At 45.4% G+C, this 20,898-nt stretch overlaps 1 protein-coding gene across 1 annotated transcript in view; it reads right to left on the minus strand.

Annotated features, from left to right (window-relative positions):
* Nucleotides 1-294: 294 nt before the first annotated feature.
* Nucleotides 295-20,898, minus strand: part of MYT1 (myelin transcription factor 1) — a 52,354-nt gene continuing 31,750 nt past the window's right edge. The window contains exons 11-23 of the mRNA XM_065754136.1: nt 19,446-19,660; nt 16,742-16,947; nt 15,838-16,107; nt 15,268-15,422; nt 13,799-13,861; nt 13,479-13,547; nt 10,409-10,471; nt 9,744-9,827; nt 6,123-6,344; nt 5,258-5,349; nt 4,341-4,444; nt 4,118-4,261; nt 295-2,550 (exon numbers count right to left, since the gene is read on the minus strand). Of these exons, the coding sequence (XP_065610208.1) occupies nt 2,410-2,550; nt 4,118-4,261; nt 4,341-4,444; nt 5,258-5,349; nt 6,123-6,344; nt 9,744-9,827; nt 10,409-10,471; nt 13,479-13,547; nt 13,799-13,861; nt 15,268-15,422; nt 15,838-16,107; nt 16,742-16,947; nt 19,446-19,660 (1,828 nt within the window). The 3' untranslated portion in view covers nt 295-2,409. The remainder of the gene's footprint in view (nt 2,551-4,117; nt 4,262-4,340; nt 4,445-5,257; nt 5,350-6,122; nt 6,345-9,743; nt 9,828-10,408; nt 10,472-13,478; nt 13,548-13,798; nt 13,862-15,267; nt 15,423-15,837; nt 16,108-16,741; nt 16,948-19,445; nt 19,661-20,898) is intronic.

The raw sequence follows: 20,898 nt of genomic DNA on the forward strand, positions 1-20,898 counted from the left end.
AGCCCGCTATAACTTTCAATTGACTCTTTATTATTTAAATATTAACAGTATTCCTTCACATAAACAAGTACTCAGTCATCACGTAACCGACACACAAACAACAAAATAAATATACAACAAGAGCACAGTTTGTTTGTTTTTTCTTTTCCCCGACTTAAATATTAAATAAATAATAAATACAGAATTTTCATTTCCTGTTATCAGTGCCTGAAACAATACGAACGAACGAAAAAGAAAAGAAAAACTGAAAAAGTCTCTCTTGCCCCTGGTGCCCCTGCCCTGAAAAAAAAAAAATTATCAAAACACCTCAGTTATAAAATATCTTTAAAAAAATTCCCATCATTAAAAGAATAAATAACAAAATATATAAAAAATAACTTGGTTGCATCAAAATTACAAGTAGGAGTTGGAGATAGCGGCTTCTCTTTTTTTCTCTTTTTTTTTTCTTTTTTTTGGGGGGGGAGTGGGAGAATGTCCTTTTTTATGGTCAAAAAGTTTAATTTTTTTGTTTGTTTTTTGCTTATTTTATCTTCTTTTTTTTTTCTTTTTTCTTTTTTTTTTTTTTTTTATTATGGTGCGGTGTCCAGTTTAAAGTAAGTATAAAATTAATAAATAAAAAAGTCAAATAAATAGAAAAAAAAGTGAATATAAGGTGTTGTAAATATAAATTACATACATCTTGCCAAAATTAAATAATTTACAGGATAATTAAACTAACTACTTTTTTTTTTTTTCCTCTCTTTCTTCCAGGAAGTGCAATTTCTCTACTTTTAAATACTAAGTGAATTGCAGTCACAATCAATTTGGACTCTATTTACATGTTAAGAACATTGTGTTTTTAACACCTCAAATTATTATTATTATTATTATTTCCCTTTCTTTTGTATTTTTGCACTTGGAATGGGTTCTAAAATGGGTGAACTAATGGAGCCTGATCCTGCAAATGGCTCAGCATGGCACTCCCCAGCAGGAGCCAACTTGTGCCACGCTGCTCCTGGTCCAATAACTGCTGTAGCCAACGGGAAGCTCCCCACTGACCTCTCCAAATCACAGATTACACCTTAAATATCTGCAGAATTGGGCTCAAAATGACACCACAGCTTTGCCTTCAATATTGGCCACCCAAATCCTCCCTATGGCTGCCAGAAGCCATGCAGGGAATGAACACACCCATGCCGGGACCCCGAAGGGGTTTTTCCCCTTCATTTCCTTGGGTTACCCCTGTCACCAGATGGTTTGTGTGTACCAAGCTAACAGAATGCTTCTTTGGAAGAATATCCAATACCTGAATGCTTTTATTTTTGTCCTCCAGGATGGTGTTGTGCTGTGATTTTGCACAAAACGTAGAACACCAAACCAAGAAAAACCCATTGCCCTGTGGATATCTGCAAGAAATTAACCACTGATCTATGTTAGGTAAGCACTTTGCTGGCCATCAATTAACATCTCTTTTAGTTGTTTTTTTGTTTCTTTCTTTTTTAGTTCATTGCCATCTCAAACGTTCTCTGGCATTGATGTATATCTCTGGACTGGCAGTATTGCGCCACTGTAAGGATGATCACAATAATGAAAAGAACCAGAACTGTCATCAAACAGACTTGCAAAAAATCATAAACACCGGACCATGACACATTAAGAATTCTTCTGTATGAAATATCTGGTATTGGCCTATTCATAATAGCTATTTTCATATTTAAGACAGACAAAGGAATACTGTAGTTGCAAACTCCAAAAGCTTCCCTGAGAACCTTTTTTCCATTGCGCTTTCCACTGGAGATCCAGAACTGCTCTTCAGATTTCTTTCAGAAAATAAAAATAAGCTACTTTATAATACTTAAGAGTTCCCGTGCCCAGTGGATATCTGAAAACCTGGGGTTGGGAGGCCCAGCACAGGTTCAGATTTACAGGTAGCTTGCAGCTCCAGCACTTATAGCAACATATAACATAATTCATGGGTGAGTAGGTAATCTGGACATACGACCATAGACAACATGAGGGTTTAAGCCAGTCATACGCTAGTCTTGGATCAGACAAAACCCTGTTCTTGTAACGTTTTAACCCTTGTATCAGCTCTGAAAAGGCATGGCAACTCATGAGAGACGCTTGCTCTTCACCAGCTGCCACACCCCACAATTTGACCTTCCATCCTGGTCTACTTCATGGTCCAGGTAGAAAAATCCCACTTTTCTCAAGAAGGTCCAAAGTTAAGTAAACGAGAACACTGAGTTCGATCAGTTCCACGTCTCAGAAATGGCCTCTTGGTTACGTTTTGGTCCTTGTGTGTTTTTTGTTTTGTTTTGCTTTTTATTTTTCATTCATGAAACAAGTTCTGTAACTTGTAAACCTGAATACTTGGAGGGAAAGGTCCATCTTACAGTCCGCTCGCCTGCCCGTCCCCATCTCAGGGCACTAAACTTGGATGCCCTTGACGGCTTGCTTGATGCTCTCCAGCAGGTCCTTGTTCTCTGGGTTCTGGTAGCACTCCTGGTTGGTGTACATGTCGGTCAGTGTGTTCACGTATGCATCAAAGTTCTGCTCACTAATGGGCTCCTGAAGTCAGAAAAGCCAAACAGAAGTGTTAGTAGTAAAGCAGGGAGAGAATCATAGAATGGCTTTGGTTGGAAGGGACCTTAAAGATCACCTAGATCCAACATCCTGCCATGGCTGGTTGGCACCCACCAGATCAGACTGCCCATGGCCCCATCCAACCTGTCCTTTTGGGTGAAGCATTCACAGTTTTACTGGGCAGCCTGTGCCAGTGCATTGGTACTCTCTGAGATGTTTCTTTGCACTTAATTATACCAACAGCCAAAGGTCTCAACACTGTGCAACCCTGATCCTGAAAAATCTTCACTGGTTGCCTGGTTTTATGCACTGGCCACATGGAATTATCAACATCAGATTAAGGGTGTGACGGCAGTTTGACTGGAGTGTGGATTGAAGCATGGAAATGAAAGGCTGGAGGACAAGGGAAGATAGGGACTGTTGGGGCATCATGGGGGAAATGAAAGGCAAGGGTAGGGCAGGAGCAAGCTCCTCAGGCTCGGGTCTGCATGCTGCTTTGGAGGGGCATCATTAAAACCTCGCATACACCTATCTCAGTGTTAGCAGAGAAAAAGCAAACAAGGAGGAAGAAGAAAAAGAACAGGATAAGATGAGCATACAGATTTCATGGGCCTTATTAAATAGGAGTTGCCTGAAACCTTGGAAAAGTATTTGCTGAACAGTTTATTTGACCTTTATGTGTCAAATACTTTGCAAAAAAAAAAAAAAAAAAAAGCACTCAGTGAGCCGTTTTCTGCCAGTCAAGCAGCTGGGTGAATAGTGTCCAAAACTGCTCTGCTGGAGCATGGCACGACTCCAACCAGCCTGAATTTAAATACCAACCCCAATGAAAAGGATTCCCAAAAAAAAAAAAAAAAGATGGCAAGAAAAAAGAAATCAAAAGCTCATTCCTCTTGATCACTGTGATGGTCGCTATTACTTGTAAGAGGACAGCTTCCCAACCAGCACACAGCCCCCCTGCACACACCTGTTTTTGACAACAGTAATTACATTCCCAGCAACAGAGAGAAGGTAATTAATAGCCTTTTGTGGTTTTACTATTTTAATGCAGTCTTTTCATTTTGCAGTAACTCTATGGTAACATGCTGTGGGCTGTTAGACCTTGTTAAATTAAACAAAATACACTCTCTTTAAGAATGCTATTCTTTAGCTGCCAGCTATTCAAAACTGAATTGAAACTACCTGCATAATAATGGGAGCTGTAAGATTTTTCTGACGTTGAAATCCAATCCCTCCTGATCTCCGCTTGTGCTGTCTTAGCCTAAAAGGCACTGGGTGCCCTTGATAAAGTTTCCTATTTTGTGATAATACTTCCAGATGTAATGAGACAGAATAATAGATACAAAGGGAGATCAGCAGAAAATGACAACAAAAGGGAGATACAATGCAAGCTTCAAGATAAGGCAAAGGCGCTGATTTTATAAAGGACAGGTAGGTGAGTATAGAAAAATTCTCCTGCTCTTTACTTGCATGTGAGCCTCATCATGAGCCAGATCTAGCACGGCTCCCCTGGTCGTACCAACCCGGGCTGAGTGCTGCCCAACTCTCTTACCATGTGCGGAAGGCGGATATTGGCAAGACTTTGGATTAGAGCCTGGCTCAACCCTGAGAGCTCCAGGAACAGGGCTTCATTTTGCTCCTCTATGATCTTGTTTTCCTCCTCAATGTTCTTCAGGTTCTTCTCCATGCTGGAGATCTGCAGAGCAAAGAACACGCGAGGTTACAACCCATCACCACTTTGCTGGGAGCTTAGGCACGTGTCCAAGGGCACAAACCTGCGACTGGAGCTTCACCATGGCCGCTTCCATCTCCGAGTTGGACTCGTTCAGCTCGCTGATCTCCTTGTTCAGCTGCTTGATCTCCTCGTCATTCTCCAGAACTGTGGGAGGGAAAGTGACAAGCAGTCAGCCCCTGCTTTTGAATAGGTGTTGCAGTACACCACATCCTGGCCTTTGCTTTCACATCTTCAACACAGGATGCACATCTCACTCTCTTTTTAATGTTTTTGTTTTTGTTTTTGTTTGTTTGTTTTGTTTTAAATTTAAACTTTAACTATAATGATACTTTATGGATCAGTGCATAAATGCAAAAGTGAACGAGAGCCCAACAGTTGGAGCCCAGTGTATTCATACACCCTGCAAGGCTGACTGCCCTGATAACCCCAGATTGCTCTGTTTGGTCCCAAGTTGGGAAGACATCATTTAGAAAACGAAAGCATGTCTTGATTAGAAGTTACAATGCTAATAAAATAAGGGAATGTCTCTTGAAGTGTGCAGGCATTTGAATCTTCCAAATTATGTAAGTATTCAGATAAAATATGTGAACCTTGTCAAATACCAAAATCTCTCAGTGATAGCACTGGAAATGCAGAGTGCCATCACTAACACAACTCCAAATCCAGAAATATCTTTAGGATTATAAGTCTTGAATAGATGAAAACAGTGGAATGGCTGAAGGGGATTTGTGAAAATGCCAGAGAATATTTGAGGAAAAAATATCAATCAATAAAAAAAAACACCACTCAAATTTCAGCACTACTTCACTATTTCAATACTCAGACAACCAAAAAAAAAAAAACCACAAACGGGTGTTCATAGCACAGGATTTGCTAGTAGACCCAAAGATTTCAGTCTGTGAAGAGATGCTCAATACCCCAACACACCCACCAGATAGAATGAGTGAAGATCCTTACCATCACTGGTCTTGAACTTCGTGTTGAGAATTTCATCCCCTGAGAGTTTTCCTTTCTTCCCAGCAAAAGTAGCTCTTGGGCACCCTGACAAACTGAAAAACAAGTAAAAATGGGTTTCATAAACTCTCTGTATTTATAGGTGCGTATGTTCCCAACAAGAGTGCATACCATTCGGCGGAGTTCATGCTGTGAGACAGTTCTTCTAAAAGCTTTTTATGGTGCAGAGGAAATTGCTTTATGAATAATGCCACAAAGGTCCTCATTTATAAAGCAAGAGCAATTTTCTCTGAGCAAAGATTAAAAAAGAAAAAGTGTTATTTTCTAAAAGAGAGGGCATGACAGGCGAGGAAGGTGAAATGAGTCTGGATGGATTGGGCATCAAACCCCCATTTTGGCTGCTGAAGAACTGCTCTGGTGTGCTAATGGAAGGACACTACATTATTGTTTTTCATGATTTTGTCCAATTCACATTTCACCACTGCGAAGTTAAAACATCTAAGTGTTCTTATCCCATGCAGAAAACACAGCCCTTAGAGCAACCTGACTGAGGGCAGCATTAAAAGCACTGGCTACTGAGCTTTCATCAAGAGCAGAACGATGCTCAGAGTAGATTCTTTCTGAAACTGCCACATTCAGGGTAATCCCAAGGTTGAATATTAGGAAAAAATTATTCTCTGAAAGAGCAGTGATGCAGTGGCACAGCTGCCCAGGGAGGTGGTGGGGTCACCGTCCCTGGAGGTGTCCAAGCACACTGCGGAAGTGGCACTGAGGGACGTGGTTAGAGGGTATGCTGGTGATGGGTCAATAGTTGGGCTTGGCGATCTTGAAGGTCTTTTCCAGCCTTAATGATTCTGTGATTATTTACCTCCTGTGAGTGAGGAAGCTCCCATTGGCATGGCCGGAGCCATCGCAGCCTGGGGTAGGGCAGGTTGGGCCCTCGTTTTTCAGCGATTTCCAGGAAAACGAGGAGCCATTGAGGGATCCTTCCTTCTGCCTTCGGGCAGCCAGAGGACAGCCCGATGCGCTGCGGTGGGAGGCGTATTTGCCACTGATGTGCCCAAGCCCAACGCAGCCAGGAACCGGACACCTGGGCACAAGGAATTACAAGAAATTACAGAAGAGGAATGAAAAGGGGTGGAAAAAATGTTAGGGATGAGCAGGAGAAAGAAAGGTGAGAAAGTAAGCGTTCATACATGGGGATGTCATCTGGACTTCAGTCTGCAAAAAAAAAGCATGCTCAGGAGAGACTTTATTGCTCTCTACAGCTCCCTTAAAGTAGATTGTGGTGAGGCGGGGGCCAGCCTCTGGGACCAGGTAACAGCAATAGGATGAGAGCTGATGACCTCATGTTGCACCAGGAGAGGTTCAGATTGTGTATTAGGAAACATTTCTTCCCTGAAGGAATGGTGATGCATTGACACAAGGTGCCCAGTGAGGTGGTGGGGTCACTGTCCCTGAAGGTATTCAAGAATTGTGGAGACGTGTCACTGAAGGACATGGTCAGTGGGCGTGGTGAGTGGGCTGGGGTTGGACTCGGGGGTCTTAGAGGTCTTCCATCCTTAATGGTTCTATGACGTTGTGTGGTGGATGCTTCACTGACAGAGGTCACACCACTTTGCATCAGCTGGGATATCTCCTTGCATAGGTTTTAAGAGTCCAAGGGACTTATTGGTCTCTATGTGTTATTCTTGTGGCAAGAAGTTATGAATAGCAATGAGACAATGGCAGTGAATTCTGTCACAGCTGGGGCTCAGCACTGGGCAGGGGGGCTGAGGGCAGAAGAGCGGGGCTGAGATGCTCGTAGCCATCCCACACCCACTGGTGCTGTGGGGTTGGAGCTGTATGGTGCACAAGGAGAGGTCCTTTCAAGTCAAAAACCAGCAGGCAAGGATAGAGATATTTAGTTACTTCTAACAAATTTGTAATGGAAAAAGCCCCTCAGGGAATAGAAACGCTGTTTTTACAGCAATGGATATGGGAAGCAGATGGGAAATTAAGAGCTAAGCCATTCCCCTAAAAAGAACCAAAGACAACCAGCAGGCATTACACCACTGCTACACTCAGAGCAAAACATCCAAAAAACAGCTGCCAGGATGTGTCCACACCTTACGACACCCCGAGGATGATCCTCTCACACCAAACACACTGCGAGTGAACCTTGTGCTTATACCCAGGGAGCATGCCCAACCCATGCAACCAGTACCAGCTGGGGCCAGGGAAATGGTGCAGGAGGTGCTGGGGCAGCACTGACATGAGCAGTGTTAATTGGCACGAACTGCTTTCACCTCACTTGCTAACTCTCCACCTAATGTCACACTGACTAAATTTGGCCATTCAGCAGAGCCCTGACTGTCTATTACAGTTTCTGCTGTGTCTTGCACTTGTTTAAAGATGCTAGTCAATTATAAATACAGTTAAAAGTTTATTACTCGGGGGAGGTTACCCTATAAAAAGGTAAGAAATGGCCAAAATAACCCCTTGTCCTCAGTTTGAAAGCAATTATGGACTTTGAGTTTCCCCAGCAAAATATCCATTGAGCTCCTGGAGATCACAAGCTCTGTTTCACCACTGCCACGATTCCCCTCATTGTTTATATTTTGTGCAAAAGGAGCTGACAGCAGAAGGGGGAGCCGCACACCCATTATTTTCCCAAGATAATTTGAAAAATGCTGATCTCGATTTTAATCAGCTGCAAATGCAGCACAATTCACTTATAATATCCCTGCCAGCAGGATCCTCAGTAAATTCATAACATCATTGCTTTTATATGATCACGAGCAAATTACTGAATCCTCAGGAGGAAAAGGAGAGGAAAAAATAAAAGAGAGAGAGAGAGAGAGAAACAAACCCCAGCATTTAGCATGCAGCCGTTATGGCCCGACCGCTCCATATTTTACACTGTTAATTTAACTTTCATTACACTTTCATTGTTAAAAAATAAACCAGAGCCTCATTGTGCAAAACAGCTGGCTCGGACATTTTGTAATTTTTTACTTTTATTATTATTATTTAACAGAAGCAGCAGCAGCACTTGATCAATTAGGGAAGCATGGATGCCACCACTTTGTGCCAGGGTTGGGCTGAAGGTTGAGGTGCTCTGTTCCAGCACATCTATAGCAAATTATTGGAAGGATGAGCAGCAAAACAACAGGGACTGAATGACATTCTCCTTGGTGGCAATGTGCAAAACTCGGATGGGTTCCAAGAACTGCTCAGAGCAGAGGAATGGATTTGGAGGTGAAGCTCCTCAATACATCTTTGCAGGGACATGCATCGTGCACACCTTGCTGGTGGAGGCAAAGCACCAGCTTGCTATAAACTGATGGGCAGCAACGGAACCATTGCACTGAGTTGTTTTGCACATCTCAGAGGGACTGCTGCTCATACTGGGACTAGCAGAGGACTAGGGGTTGATGCATGTTCTGCACACATCAGGGGGTGTTTTCAGACCTCATGCATCCCTCTGCAAGCAGGGGAGCAGAGCCACAGCAAGGCCATTGAGGCCATTCAGGAATCCAAAAATCCCATCCCTAGTGATGCTCCAGCATGTTCCTTCCCCCCATTAGCCTTCAAGCATCAGGGACAGCCCCAAGCACTGAGAAGGAGCATTGGTTTTGTGAGCATTACTGTGCAAACACCATCTGCACCATAACAAGGAAACCCTGTAAGGGACCCTTTGCACTGGGAAGCGATCTCTTGCAAAGCAGGAGGAGCTGCTTGGTGCATCCTCAACCATCAGTGCAAAAGTCCAGCAGCCAACAGTTGCACAGCTGCACTCGCTGCTTTTCCTTTCCCTCACTGTGTCACAAAACAGCATTGCAACACCACCAGCAATTTAGGACTGTCTGAGTCCAAAGGGTTTTTTTTCCTGCAGATTCTCAAGGAGGTCGCTTAATTTTTAATAAACTCCTCTAACTCTTGCTAATTATCACACAGTTCATTTAGCTCGGAAGCTTTCCTTCCTGGAGACAGAGGAATGAGAACAGAGCAGATGGCTCAAATATCATCTGCTTCTCAAAGCTCTTTTCTCCAGCTCAGAATATTCAGCAGTAGCCAAAGCTGTACAAAGCACGTTTTATTTGGGGCAACCAAGCCCTGACCCTACCCATGCCAGCACCTCTCACATGCCCCATTGCCACCCTGAAAGCCTCCAGCATTTCACCCAACTGTGGGTTTTTACCCTCATTTACAACACTGGTGATTTTCTTGGAGGTTAAGTAAAGCAAAAGGAGGAGAGGAATGCTTGGTGCCTGCCCAGAGGCCCTTTCAAATCGGCAAAAGCCAGTGAGAAAAAAAACACTAATTCCCCTTCCCCACCGACTCAGCCTTCCCCAGTCAATTTCAACACAGCACTCATGACATTGGGGGAAAAAAAAAGTCATGGGAATAACACAGGAAAGCTCTGAGGGTGGTACAGCCCCAGTGCTGTGCAGGGGGTGCTCCGAGCAGCACCGTGGGGATGCGGGCTGCCTTCATCCACACTTACTTCATCAGCTCCGGGTCTTCTTTATCATCCTTGGTCGGGGTTATCTTGATCCCACTTTTCTTGGCACGAGGGCAGCCTGACAGACTGTGTTTGAAAAGAGAAGAAAGGGCTGTCTGACTGGCAGGGCCCCCGCCTCATCAGCTTCCCCCGAATTTCGCACGCGGTTTTGATCTCTCTCGTTTTGCAGCTTCACATCACGAGGAGAAGTCAGGAGAAAAAAATATGTGTATTTGAGGAGATGGACAGTAATTAACGGTGTCTAGATAAGAAGATATCTGCTAACAGCCTGCAATGTTTAATGGAACTGTTGAAACAGAAGGCTCAGATCTCCGCTATTAATGCTCTAAAGTGATAATAGAAGTCATAAATAGGTAGCATTATTAACAGGAACATTGCATCAGCTAAAATCTGACCCTTTGTCTTTTATTCTATTGAAGGGAGCTTCTAATCAGAGGCTGGAAACATCAAAAAAAGGAAAAAAGTCAGATTAAAGAGATGAAAATAGGCTTCAGTTGTCAGTAACATTAATGTTTTATTCAGAACTTTACAACTCTGCCCACTGCAGGGGGAGGAAAAAAAAATGAAGACAGAAAGAAAGAGAAAGGAGAAGAACCCCCCCCACACACACAGAAAGAAAGAGAAAATAATTTAAGAGAAGATCTTACCTTCTGTGTGATGCATAATTTCCTGTTATGTGACCAGAGCCGTCACAGCCAGGAGTAGGGCACCTGTGGAGGAAAGGAGGCTGTGATGAGCTGGGGGGCACACAAAGAGCAGGGCTGCACCAAAGCAAAGTTCCTCCCTGCCCCTTCTCCCTCCCCAGGACCAGCAGCCAGGCTGCAATAGCCATGGCACTGCTGCCCCCGAGCTGTCGGGTGTGGGCATCAGAGTCAAACAGTGGGGAGGAATGGGGATGTGGGGAGGGATTCAAGTCCTGGCCTTGTCCCCACCTCCAAGACCAATGATAATAAGGGAGGCAAGTGGAGGCCTCGAGGACAATGCCCATCTTCTCGGGCAAGATGTAAGGAGATGACTGATACCATCCTGGGCCACTGGGCTAGATACGAGCATAGGCAAAATACCCCAAAAATACCCTAGAACCATGGGTAGCCTGGCCACAGTGATGCCTCCTCCAGGGTAATTTTGGGTCTGGGTGATGTAGAGAGGCAAAGCTTACTGGGAGCACCCCAGAGGATTCCTCAGAGCCCCAAACTCACCAGTGCTGGAAAGCAACAAAGGAAAAAGAAGAAAAAGGTGATCTTATCCTCTCCATGACACTGTGGATTAGGGACAGTGGCTCTGAAGGGGACCTCAGGTCCCTTCCCACCCCTGCCTATTGCATCCACGATCATGGGTTTGGAGGTAAGCACCCAGTGCTCTGCTACATGAGTGATGGCCAAGGCTGAAAGAATGCTTCTGTGATCACAAAGCCCCACACAAAAGCTCATGCACCGCAGAGAGGGAGCAAAGATAATGGTGCGAGCTGAGCACCGCATCATTACGGCCACAGAAGCGAGGAAGGTGAGGGGCTCTGAAGTGCCACGAGTACAAAGATCTGCTCCAAACACTGTAGGTGAGGCATAAAAGTTGTCATGGGGACCAGCAAGAGAAGCGAGGAGCCCTCGCTGGGGCTGCAGTGCCAGGCTGCCAATTAGCCAGCACTGCTTGAGTCAAGCACATGGAGCTGGAGGGGCAGGGGGGGGCTGAGCTGCTGCTGTGAGCTTGCAAAGGGCCCTTGTTCTTGATGGAATGCTTTTGTGCCCCCACTTTCTTGATCCCCACTTTTAAGATTGCCTCTGCCTGGCTTGGTACCACTGGTTGGAAGATGTGTGGATGCTTGGTGCCCCTGGACATCAGTGACCTGATGGGTGCATGGCAGCCTGCGAGGTCAGAGCATGTGAGAAAGGTGACGTGCTCAATGACTGACCCAAGCAACAGCATGAGGGGCTATGGGAGACTGCTCAGACCAAGAAAAACACAAATGCACCCAGGTCTGGTGCAGAAACAGCAGGGACACATCCAGCAGGATGAGGACGCGAATCCTCTAGCTCATCTGAAAATCAGAGATGAGAGCAAGATCACGGCATTTCCCGGCAGAGTGAGAATCAAAACAGTTTCTTTGCTGTTCTAGCTTCAGGGTGGGATGAAATTATGAAACGCCAACACCAAAATCCTTTTGCCTTTCAGGACTTTTTAAAAAGGTGAGGAAAAAGAAAAGTGATTTTATATATTTATTTGTAATTATCTGAAGACAAATCATTCTGATAGAGACCTTTTATTGCATGTTTCAATATAAGGGATATTAACCCCTGGAACAGAACTTAATAAAAATCCCTAACACAGCCTAATCTGAAGTTGTGGAAAAGCTCTGAGTGCAGTATCTGCAGTATCTGCAAATCCCATCCCCTTTCTCTTGCTCTGTGCCTCTGCCTCACCAGCATAAAGAAGGAGAACAATACTTGGAAGATAACCCTGCAAAGCTTTGTTTTGGCCAGGAGTTGCCTGATTTACACAGTGTTTTGGCAGCAAAACACTAACATCACAAGCCCAATGGTGCAAGGGGATGCATCGTTCTGGACACCACTGTTTAATTTTAGTGTCACCAATTGCATGCATGACACAGGACTTAGTTTTTCTGTGATAAGCCTGTGACATGTGATGCCCCCCATGAGTTCTTACTCTCAGTGGAGTTCTTCTCAGTTACAGTTATGAATATCTCACTGTTGAAATAATCCTAAATTTAGATTCAGCAAAGCAGGAAGCTAAGAGGAGATGTTGGCAGAGATGTTGGAAGAACACTCACTTTTCCCCCTGTGCTGTGGGTTGGGTGAAGAAGGTTCGGGTCTCCCTACGGTCTCCGTTGATTTTAAATACAATTCCTATTAAAGAATTCCTTAGGAGAGGCAAAATAATGGGAGTTCCTGAAACTGAGGAGCACTGGGAGTAAAACTGAAACCAGGATTTGGAAAAACACATCTGAATGTCAGTGCCAAGGCTGGGTTCTTCCCTTCCGGAACAAAAGACATTCAGGTGCCCATGAGCCTTTTGCTACCCATTAACAGACATGCACACAGCTCTGCCCATTTACATCTGCTCAGGATCCTGCCTCACCGAGCACCCCGTGCTTGCTCCCACTGCTACTGCCTTGCCTATCATAGTCCCACGGTAATGAATGCAAATCTCTGCCACTGGATCCCCAAAAGCCCCTGCAACATAGCATAAAATTAGCATCCTGGCTTCTCTGAAAGAGTGGGCTTCTTTTTGCTATGCTCTGGCAGCGTTTTCCCACCTGCACCTGTACACAGCACTGAAGTGTGTGCCTTTATTCTGGCTTTGCATTGAGAGTCATACAAAAATGATGAACAGAAAGGATGACAGCACAAATTTAGGGAACAAGAGCTGGGGAAATGACACCAAATGAAAAATAGATTAGCTTATTTCTATCCAAAGGAGCCTGTCAGGGGTCTGGGTTATTTTTGAGCATCCCCATGATACCCTCACCCCAGCATACCCCATCCCACATGCCACCATCTTCCCAACATGACAGCAAGAGGCAGTGCTCCACCAGAACACCTCGCAGGCAAACACTGATCAGCTTTGAAAGGAGAAGGGAGGGGATAAAAAAAAGCAAAAGCAGAGCACAAAGGGGGAGCAGGGAGGGTAGAGAGAGAAATAAAAATAAGGGGGAGGGGGGCGAAAGCAAAAAAAGGAGTTCCAAGTTGAGCGCAAACATACTTGAGGTCAGCAGAGTGGGCAGCCATGAGGTTTCTGAGGCTCTTGTCAGCAAGAGGACAACCAGAAAGGCTGAAAGAGAAGAGATGGAATATCTGGATAAGCAAAAAAAAAAAAAAAAAAGAAAAGAAAAAGAAAAAAATAAAGAACAGAAAAAAAGAAAAAGAAAAAGGAAAAAGAAAAAGGGCTGGGGCATGGGGATGGAGAAGGGCAACAGAGGATGGGGAGGAAACAGAACCAAATTGTCCACATGGTCAAAAAATATACTAAAAACTGAAGTTGTATTTAGAGTTTGAATCGTGGGAAAAAAAAAGTGAACCTACCTGCGGTGAGAGGCATAGTTTCCTGTGATGTGTCCGCTGCCATCACAGCCTGGGGTAGGGCAGCTGGGAAACAACAACAAAACAGATGTAAGTGCTGGGAAGGGATGAATTCACCCCAGAATGTGAGCCCTCCTTGGGGTCTACATTGGAGTGTCCTTGCCATTGGCCCCGTTTGCAGGCAAATAAACCAGTTCTTTCCCTCTTTTATGTTCACAGAAGTTCATGATTCTTCATAATTTTTACAACAACAACAAAAAAAAAGTGGCAAATGTGAAGAAAATGTTTAAAATATTTGGGTTCTCAGTGCTGATCCAGCAGCAGCGATGTATTGCTGTTGGTACCCATTCTTTTCCAACAGGAGGGCTGAGGGATGACACCTTCACATCCCCACGGGGGCTGGGAGATGGTGTAAGACAGCGAGCATCAGTCAGACACAGCCAGCTCCTAGCTTAACTACAGCTCATTCGTTACAGCTCTCAGGCCAGAGAGGAGCAATGGTACTAAATGGGGGGAGAGAGCCTGGGGGTGGCCATGACACTATTTACTTATTCCAGGGAGGAAATTTCTCGTCTTTCATAATACAACAAAAGCACTGGATGTCTTCAGGGTTCTACCTCAAGAATTGCTATTCACATCACTGCTGTGTTTCCAGAAAGCCTTGAGAGTTTTGCATAGGACAGCTGGTTTGTGCTTTGCTCATTTAGGGAAGCGGCTGCTTTGCCCCCATGGACCTCTTCCCTGCCTGGCCACACTCTTCCATCATCCTCCTGCTTGTGCAGCCAAGTAATGAGCATCATTGTATAAGCTCAGCAAAATGAGGCTCTTCAGCTCTCTCCTGTTTAGCATATTGGAAGGTCAGGAGTTTAGATAAGACCTCTCTCCAACGTATAATGCAGCATGACAGCAGTCCTGCTGTAGTCAGAGTTCATTTTGTGGCCCTGGAGTATCACGGAGATAGAACCCATTGCTCTACATTAATTACCCAACAAGCCCTGCACTCCCAACAATGCACCTGGAAGGTCAGCCCCTGCACTGGGAAGGTGCTGAGCTTCTTTGGATGCTCTTAGGTTCACAGCATCACTCAGTGTCCCAAAACAAGAGGTTGGGACCTTGGACAGGCTCCACCACTGTGCCAGAAACACTCCTAGAGGAAAATACCATGGAGAACAGGCCCTGCAAAAGCGTTTGCACAGCTGTAGCTGTGAATCCTGAGGGCACAGAACTCATCAGGAACTTCCCTTCAGCATGGATTTTGTTTCAATGATCAGAAGCTGTATAGAGGCAGGGTTTCCCTTTGAGCTTTATATGAAGCACTAAGATGAAGTCAGACCAATTGCAGCAAGAAAGGCGGCTACACTTCTAATTTTTATGATTTATTTGTTGACAAATTTTGTCTGCTACAAGCCTGGCTGTCACTGAGGATGTGCTTTTACACACATTAGAAAAAGAGACAAGAAGGCAGGGCTTACGTGAGCAGCTCTTTCTTGATGTCCTTGGAGAGGAATTTAAGCTTGAAGTTAGTTAAAGTAACTTCCCCTGGGTATTTTCGTTCTTCAAAGTTTTCCTCCGACACTTCCTGTTCATCAGCTTCCGAGGAGGCAAAAGAGTGGGCTGCAGGCTCTGACTGCAAGAGAACAGCCAGAAGTAGTTGCAGTGGTGCCTGTTGCTGCTGAGCTGCAGTGGGAAAGGACCCAAGGTTCATCCCAGCTCAGAGTTAAGGCAGCACTGCCAGCACTCCTGAGGCCTGCAAGCACCTTGGTTCTCATCTGGAGATCAAATAGACAGCGATTCCCCCTTTTTAGAGGCAAAATGTTCAAAGCATATCTGGATAGGGCTTACACTTGGCTTTCCCAAGGTCTTGCAGGGATATAGATCAACTCAGACATATCTCCAGCAGGACCTGCCTCCTCCTGCACCCCAGCCAAGAGACTAAATGGCAAAGTACGGGTGCTGGGGGAAACAGAGAAACAGTACAAGCAAATATGAAATTCATCCCTCCACTGAGATTTGTAAATTAAACATCCAGAGCCACCGCTCACCTCTTCTGGCTCCTCTTCCCGCTGACGGTTTGGTTTAGTGTAGTCAATGGGCCCGTCCCATTCATCCTGGCGGGAGGTCTGGCTGGACTGGGGGGAGGTCATGGTGCTGCTCGTGGCACTGGTGCTGTTTTGGCGCTGGGACACATCTGGAGACTTCACACTGGGACTGCTGCTGCAGCTGCTGCTGCTGGGAAACGTGCTCTCCCGCTTGCGGTTCTTGTTCATACTCAAGTCCAGAGTCCCATTTTCATCCACCTCAATGTCCATGGACTGAAAAGTTGGAAATGTGACCATTAGCAGCTGCCAGAAATTCCCTAAGGGGATCTTGCCCCCATTTGTCACAGAGGAGCTAAGGAGCAGGTTATTCATGTTTTCTGCTGTCATTTAGAAGGAACTGAATAGGAAGGGATGCTTTTTCGTAAAGATTTTCAGAAACATGCCATGCAAACACAACCCTCTCCTAAAAGCAATGAGGCATTTTGTCTCAGTTGCCTGAACACAGGCATCTAGAGTCCTTTAAGATGCCTCATGGCATCCAAGACATCTGCCTGAAGCTGGGCATATGACACAGGACCTCTGGAAAACCCGTGCTCCCGTGCTCCAACTGAGAAATCTAAAATGACATCAGTTACTGAGCAGTGAGCAACTGAAACCCATCTTAGATGGATAATTTGAACTCATAAAATAATGAACTCATGAAAAATAATGACTCATCTCCTGAACATCCTAAGAGCCACGGTTACCTCCTCCAAATGGTACATCACCCAAAGCATGTCAGAAGGAAAAAGGTAATATGTGATAACGTCCTCCTTTCCTCTCTATTTGAAGGTCAAAACGAAAGGGAAGGTTAAAAAAAATAAAGGTATTTCTCCCATCCAATGCTTCCAGTTCCAGCCCTGCTCACCTTGCCAGGTGCCTCTTGCTGCTTGGTGCTGAGATTCTCTGGCATTTCCCAGCAGCGCGTGGAGAGGTTGAGGATGGCAGTGGCAGCCATGTGCGCAGCCTCGGCGTCGTGGGAGTAGTCGAAGCCTGTGGAGGAAGATGAAGTGCTCTTCACGTAACTGCTGGAGGGGCTGTGGCTGGGGGAAGAGGCCTTTGGAAAAGGTTTGGCTGGAATAAAAAGAGAAGGAACAACAGAAAGCTAATGTAGGACTGGCACGATCAGCGTGAGGTGTTAAGTCAGTCTGATGATGCAAACGTATCAGCAGTTCCAGTGGCAAACTGTGTTTGTTACCAATCCATGGGCTATTTAATTGCTAGGGAGGTGCTGGCTGTGGCCAGGATCTTGTGTGAAGGTTCTCAGTGGGAAAAGTCAATTCATTAAGTGGATCTGCCACCATGTCCCACAGAACTCAGCACTTTTCTTCATTAAAGCTACCCCTCGGTGGAAGGCATTAAAGGAGAAACTCAGAGAAGCTTCCTGGCTCTCTGTTCATCACTTATTCGCAGAGAAGATTTGCAGCACATTTGAACACTTTAGGATAAAAAATTACATTCATAGCAAAACTGCGGCCATGAAATATGAGCTTCAGATGATGACAGCAGTGAAATATGGATTTTCCAACAGCTGATGTATCATTTAAATATGTCTGAATAGCAGGATTTGTTGCTTCTCTGCACATGGTCACTTCACCGCACCAGTGCTGTATATCACAGCACACAGCAGTGTGGTCCAGGAGGTGCTATGCTCTCTTTGTGCTCAATGGCTAATCCACAGTCAAACTTGCCCTTATCTTGAAACTGGACCCATTTGGAAGGGCCACAAGCCAGGCAGAGTTCTCCTGAAGTCAGCAGCTTCAGTGTGCGCTAATGATATCATCTGATACGGTCACAGGATCGTATTCTGAATCAACCAGCGAAGTTTTTTAATTCTTAATTCATTTCACTGTGCACGTATGGGGAGAAAACACGCAGCCCCTTCAGCAAGACTTGCAAGGTTCTTCCCACTGGGGACGAAGCTGCAGGAGAAGCTTGGCTGCTGGGGCTGCAGAGCAGAGTGACTTCATGATTGTCACCACGAGCCCAGAAAATAAGGCACGATAAAATGCTAATCTTCCAAGGACCGCTCCCTTCCTCATTGTGTGCGCATATAATGCACACTGACATTAATGGGAGTTATGCACACACATGCAGGGGAGTATAAATCCCTCTGGATGAAGATCTCTTTAAAATAAGTTCTCAGTGAAAGGAACAGATTTCCCTGCTATGATTGGCAATCATATTCATCTTGTCGCTTTGATTAACTCATTGGAAACTCGCCCAAATGGTTCTTCTTGTGTATGGCTGCTTGTTCTTCAGTCCAGTTTAATCCATGTCTTTACAGTGGGGTGCGGGTGTTTGCCAACCCGGCCCGACAGTATCCAGGATTGCAAGATGCCAATTTCAATTTCACACCGTAGACTCAGTGATGCTTTTCTATTTCATAAGTATTTCTATCACTAATAGACTCGCAATCAGCAAATTAGTAAAATAAGTGATGAGAAAAAATAGGAAGGATTATCCTAGCGGGTCTGCTGGAATTATTTTTGTCAGTACAATTACCCTGAAAATTCTTTGCTAATATTGCAAATAACACAATCTATTCAGCAAGAGAATCACTTGCTCTGGGAAACAAATTACTTTTCCATCAGACCTAACCCAGGATGACAGTGGCAGTTGTGCTCTCTGGCCTCCATCCAATTTCATTGTCTGATCCTTTACAGATTTAGTACTGTAATAAAGGCAGCTTCCATTGTAGTGCAACAACCGGGATGCTTTCAAGTACGAGCACTTTTTAGAGAGCAGCTGCATCAGGATTAAACAGGATTGTGGAAGTGGGATTAGCTAGACAGAAAGCCCTCTGGAGGCTGCTGACTTCTGCAAACCGAGCTCCTAAATCTTTTTTGTTTTGTTTTGTTTTCCAGGAAGATGTCTTCAGGAGCACATTTGGAGTCAGAGGGAGGGGGAAGCTAAACATGGGTCTGGCAGAACCGGGCTGGGGCAGGCTGGCTCCCCATGCTGCTCTCCTGCTCCTGGGAACCCCACATATGGAAGGTTCCTTTTTCACCTGCCCTCCTGTTGCCCAATGCTGTGAGCAGTGCGAGGAGCTCGGCACAGAGCAGAGCAGGTGATCGATCGGGGAGCAGGACGCGGCCAGGAAGACAAATGAGTGGAATGGGTCATACAGAAGATGGAAGAGGGGAAAACTATAATCCATTTAGCTAGATGAGAAAAGACAGATCAATAGATATGAACTGCAAAGCAGCGGGGACAGACTGAGGACAACTGTGTAACTTATCCCACCTACAGACATGGCTCAGATTAATGTTCCCACTGCTTGATGCAATTCTTACCAAAGCTGAATCACAGAATTGCGGGGGTTGGAAGGGAACTCAAGACATCACCAAGTTCAATCCTCAAGCTCTCCCCAAGGCCAAGCTCTCCACATCTCCCTCTCCCCACTGAAGGGATATGTCATGGGACCCAGCTCGGCCTCCCCATCCCCATTTCTCCTCCCATTTAGGCTCAGGCCCTGCACTCCAAAGCAATGCCCCTATCACCCCATGGCACGTGGCATGCCAAGAAAGGAAGAGAACAGAAAACCCAGCCCTTCCCTGTGCCCAACTTACATTTAAAGGCTTTAGGTGAGGTTTCGCTAGTCTGAATCTTTGGGGCAAGCATGCGTTTGCCAAAAACCTGAGCATCAAAACTTGCATAATCGAAGGTGACCTTGGAGTATTTCTCCAGCTCCTTGGCCAGGTTGGCCCGGGGGGTTGCTGGGACCATGTTGGGCCGGTAGCTTCCGTACTGAGGGATCTCCAGTTGCTTCACAAAGCACATAGGCCTGAGGACAAAACAACAAACACCAATGATTTCTCTTTTCCTTGGGAGCCCACAGTGAAGGCTTTTGAGAGTGGAAAGATGTGATGGGAGCGTGCAGGTGCACCTTGTCCCCAGGGGCTGCTAGGGAAGGGGTGACGATGACTTTTGCTCTCCCTCAGCAAAATTCATCAGAGGAAAAATTTTTTCCTGTTTTTTTTATTTCTTTCTGTTGTTTTGTTTTGTTTTGTTTTTCCCCACCCTTTTAAATTTACTTTTAAACCAATAGCTAAGGTGTCCACCTCATACAAACTATTCTTCAGGCTGCTGCAGTGTGGCAGTGCTTTTCCAATGGCATTGCAATCATTCGCCACTTTCCTATGGGTAACATGGCAAAGGACGGCACACGAAGATGCAGGGACTCATTTGGGCTCTGATATCCCTGCAGACCTGCAGCAGCAGGGAGCTCAATGCATGGTCACACCAAACAAACCTCTCCCTGCCTGCAGAGTCCCTCTCCAAGCCCCGCTTCTGCTGGGTTGCCTATCATGAATCAATTTGTCCTGCATATAAATTGTATATAAATGGTCCATTGTTATTCTCCTTTCCGTGACCTCTCTCCACCAGTGAGTCCCTGGAGCGGGGGCTCCTTGGAGCATGGAGCATCCTCGTGACATGCTCAGAGCATGCTGTGCCCATCGCGGGCTCCGCTGCAAATAAATAAGTAATCACCCTAAATGGCCTTCCTTTGCAAAGCACCAGGCTCTGTGCACCGGGGTGTTCAGCAGTCCTGGGGAGCAAATAAATAAATTAATCACACCTCGGTGCCTTGGTGGGAGTGCTGCTGTTTCTCTCCTGCTGCTCTCATTGCAAAATAACGAACCATAATACAATCCATCTGTAGCTTTGTGAATCATGTTGGCTACGAAAGCAGGCATCTATCAGGGACATCCTTACTGCAAGACAGCCCTTACTCCCAGGAAGAGAAAGATGGGTGAAACAACAAAATAGATGCAAGTGGTTTGGCAATGGCTAAGGAAGGAAAGCAGGTGGACTTGCTCAAAACGGCGATTGAGTGATTTATACGTAGTCTAAATCTCCTCCTCCCCCTCTCCAAGCCCACCCTACTTAGAATGCTAATATAATAGCCATAATTCTCCTACAGTTTGCATTGCAGTGCTATCGGCACAAATGCCTTCTGCTGCACTGCTAAAACCCTTTGGCCTGTAGCCTCAGCATTAATTGATGCTACAGAAGCAATTC

Source organism: Cyrtonyx montezumae, unplaced genomic scaffold, assembly GCF_038088225.1.
Source record: "Cyrtonyx montezumae isolate F1298 unplaced genomic scaffold, pur_monq_1.0 scaffold_9, whole genome shotgun sequence".
Taxonomy (NCBI): domain Eukaryota; kingdom Metazoa; phylum Chordata; class Aves; order Galliformes; family Odontophoridae; genus Cyrtonyx; species Cyrtonyx montezumae.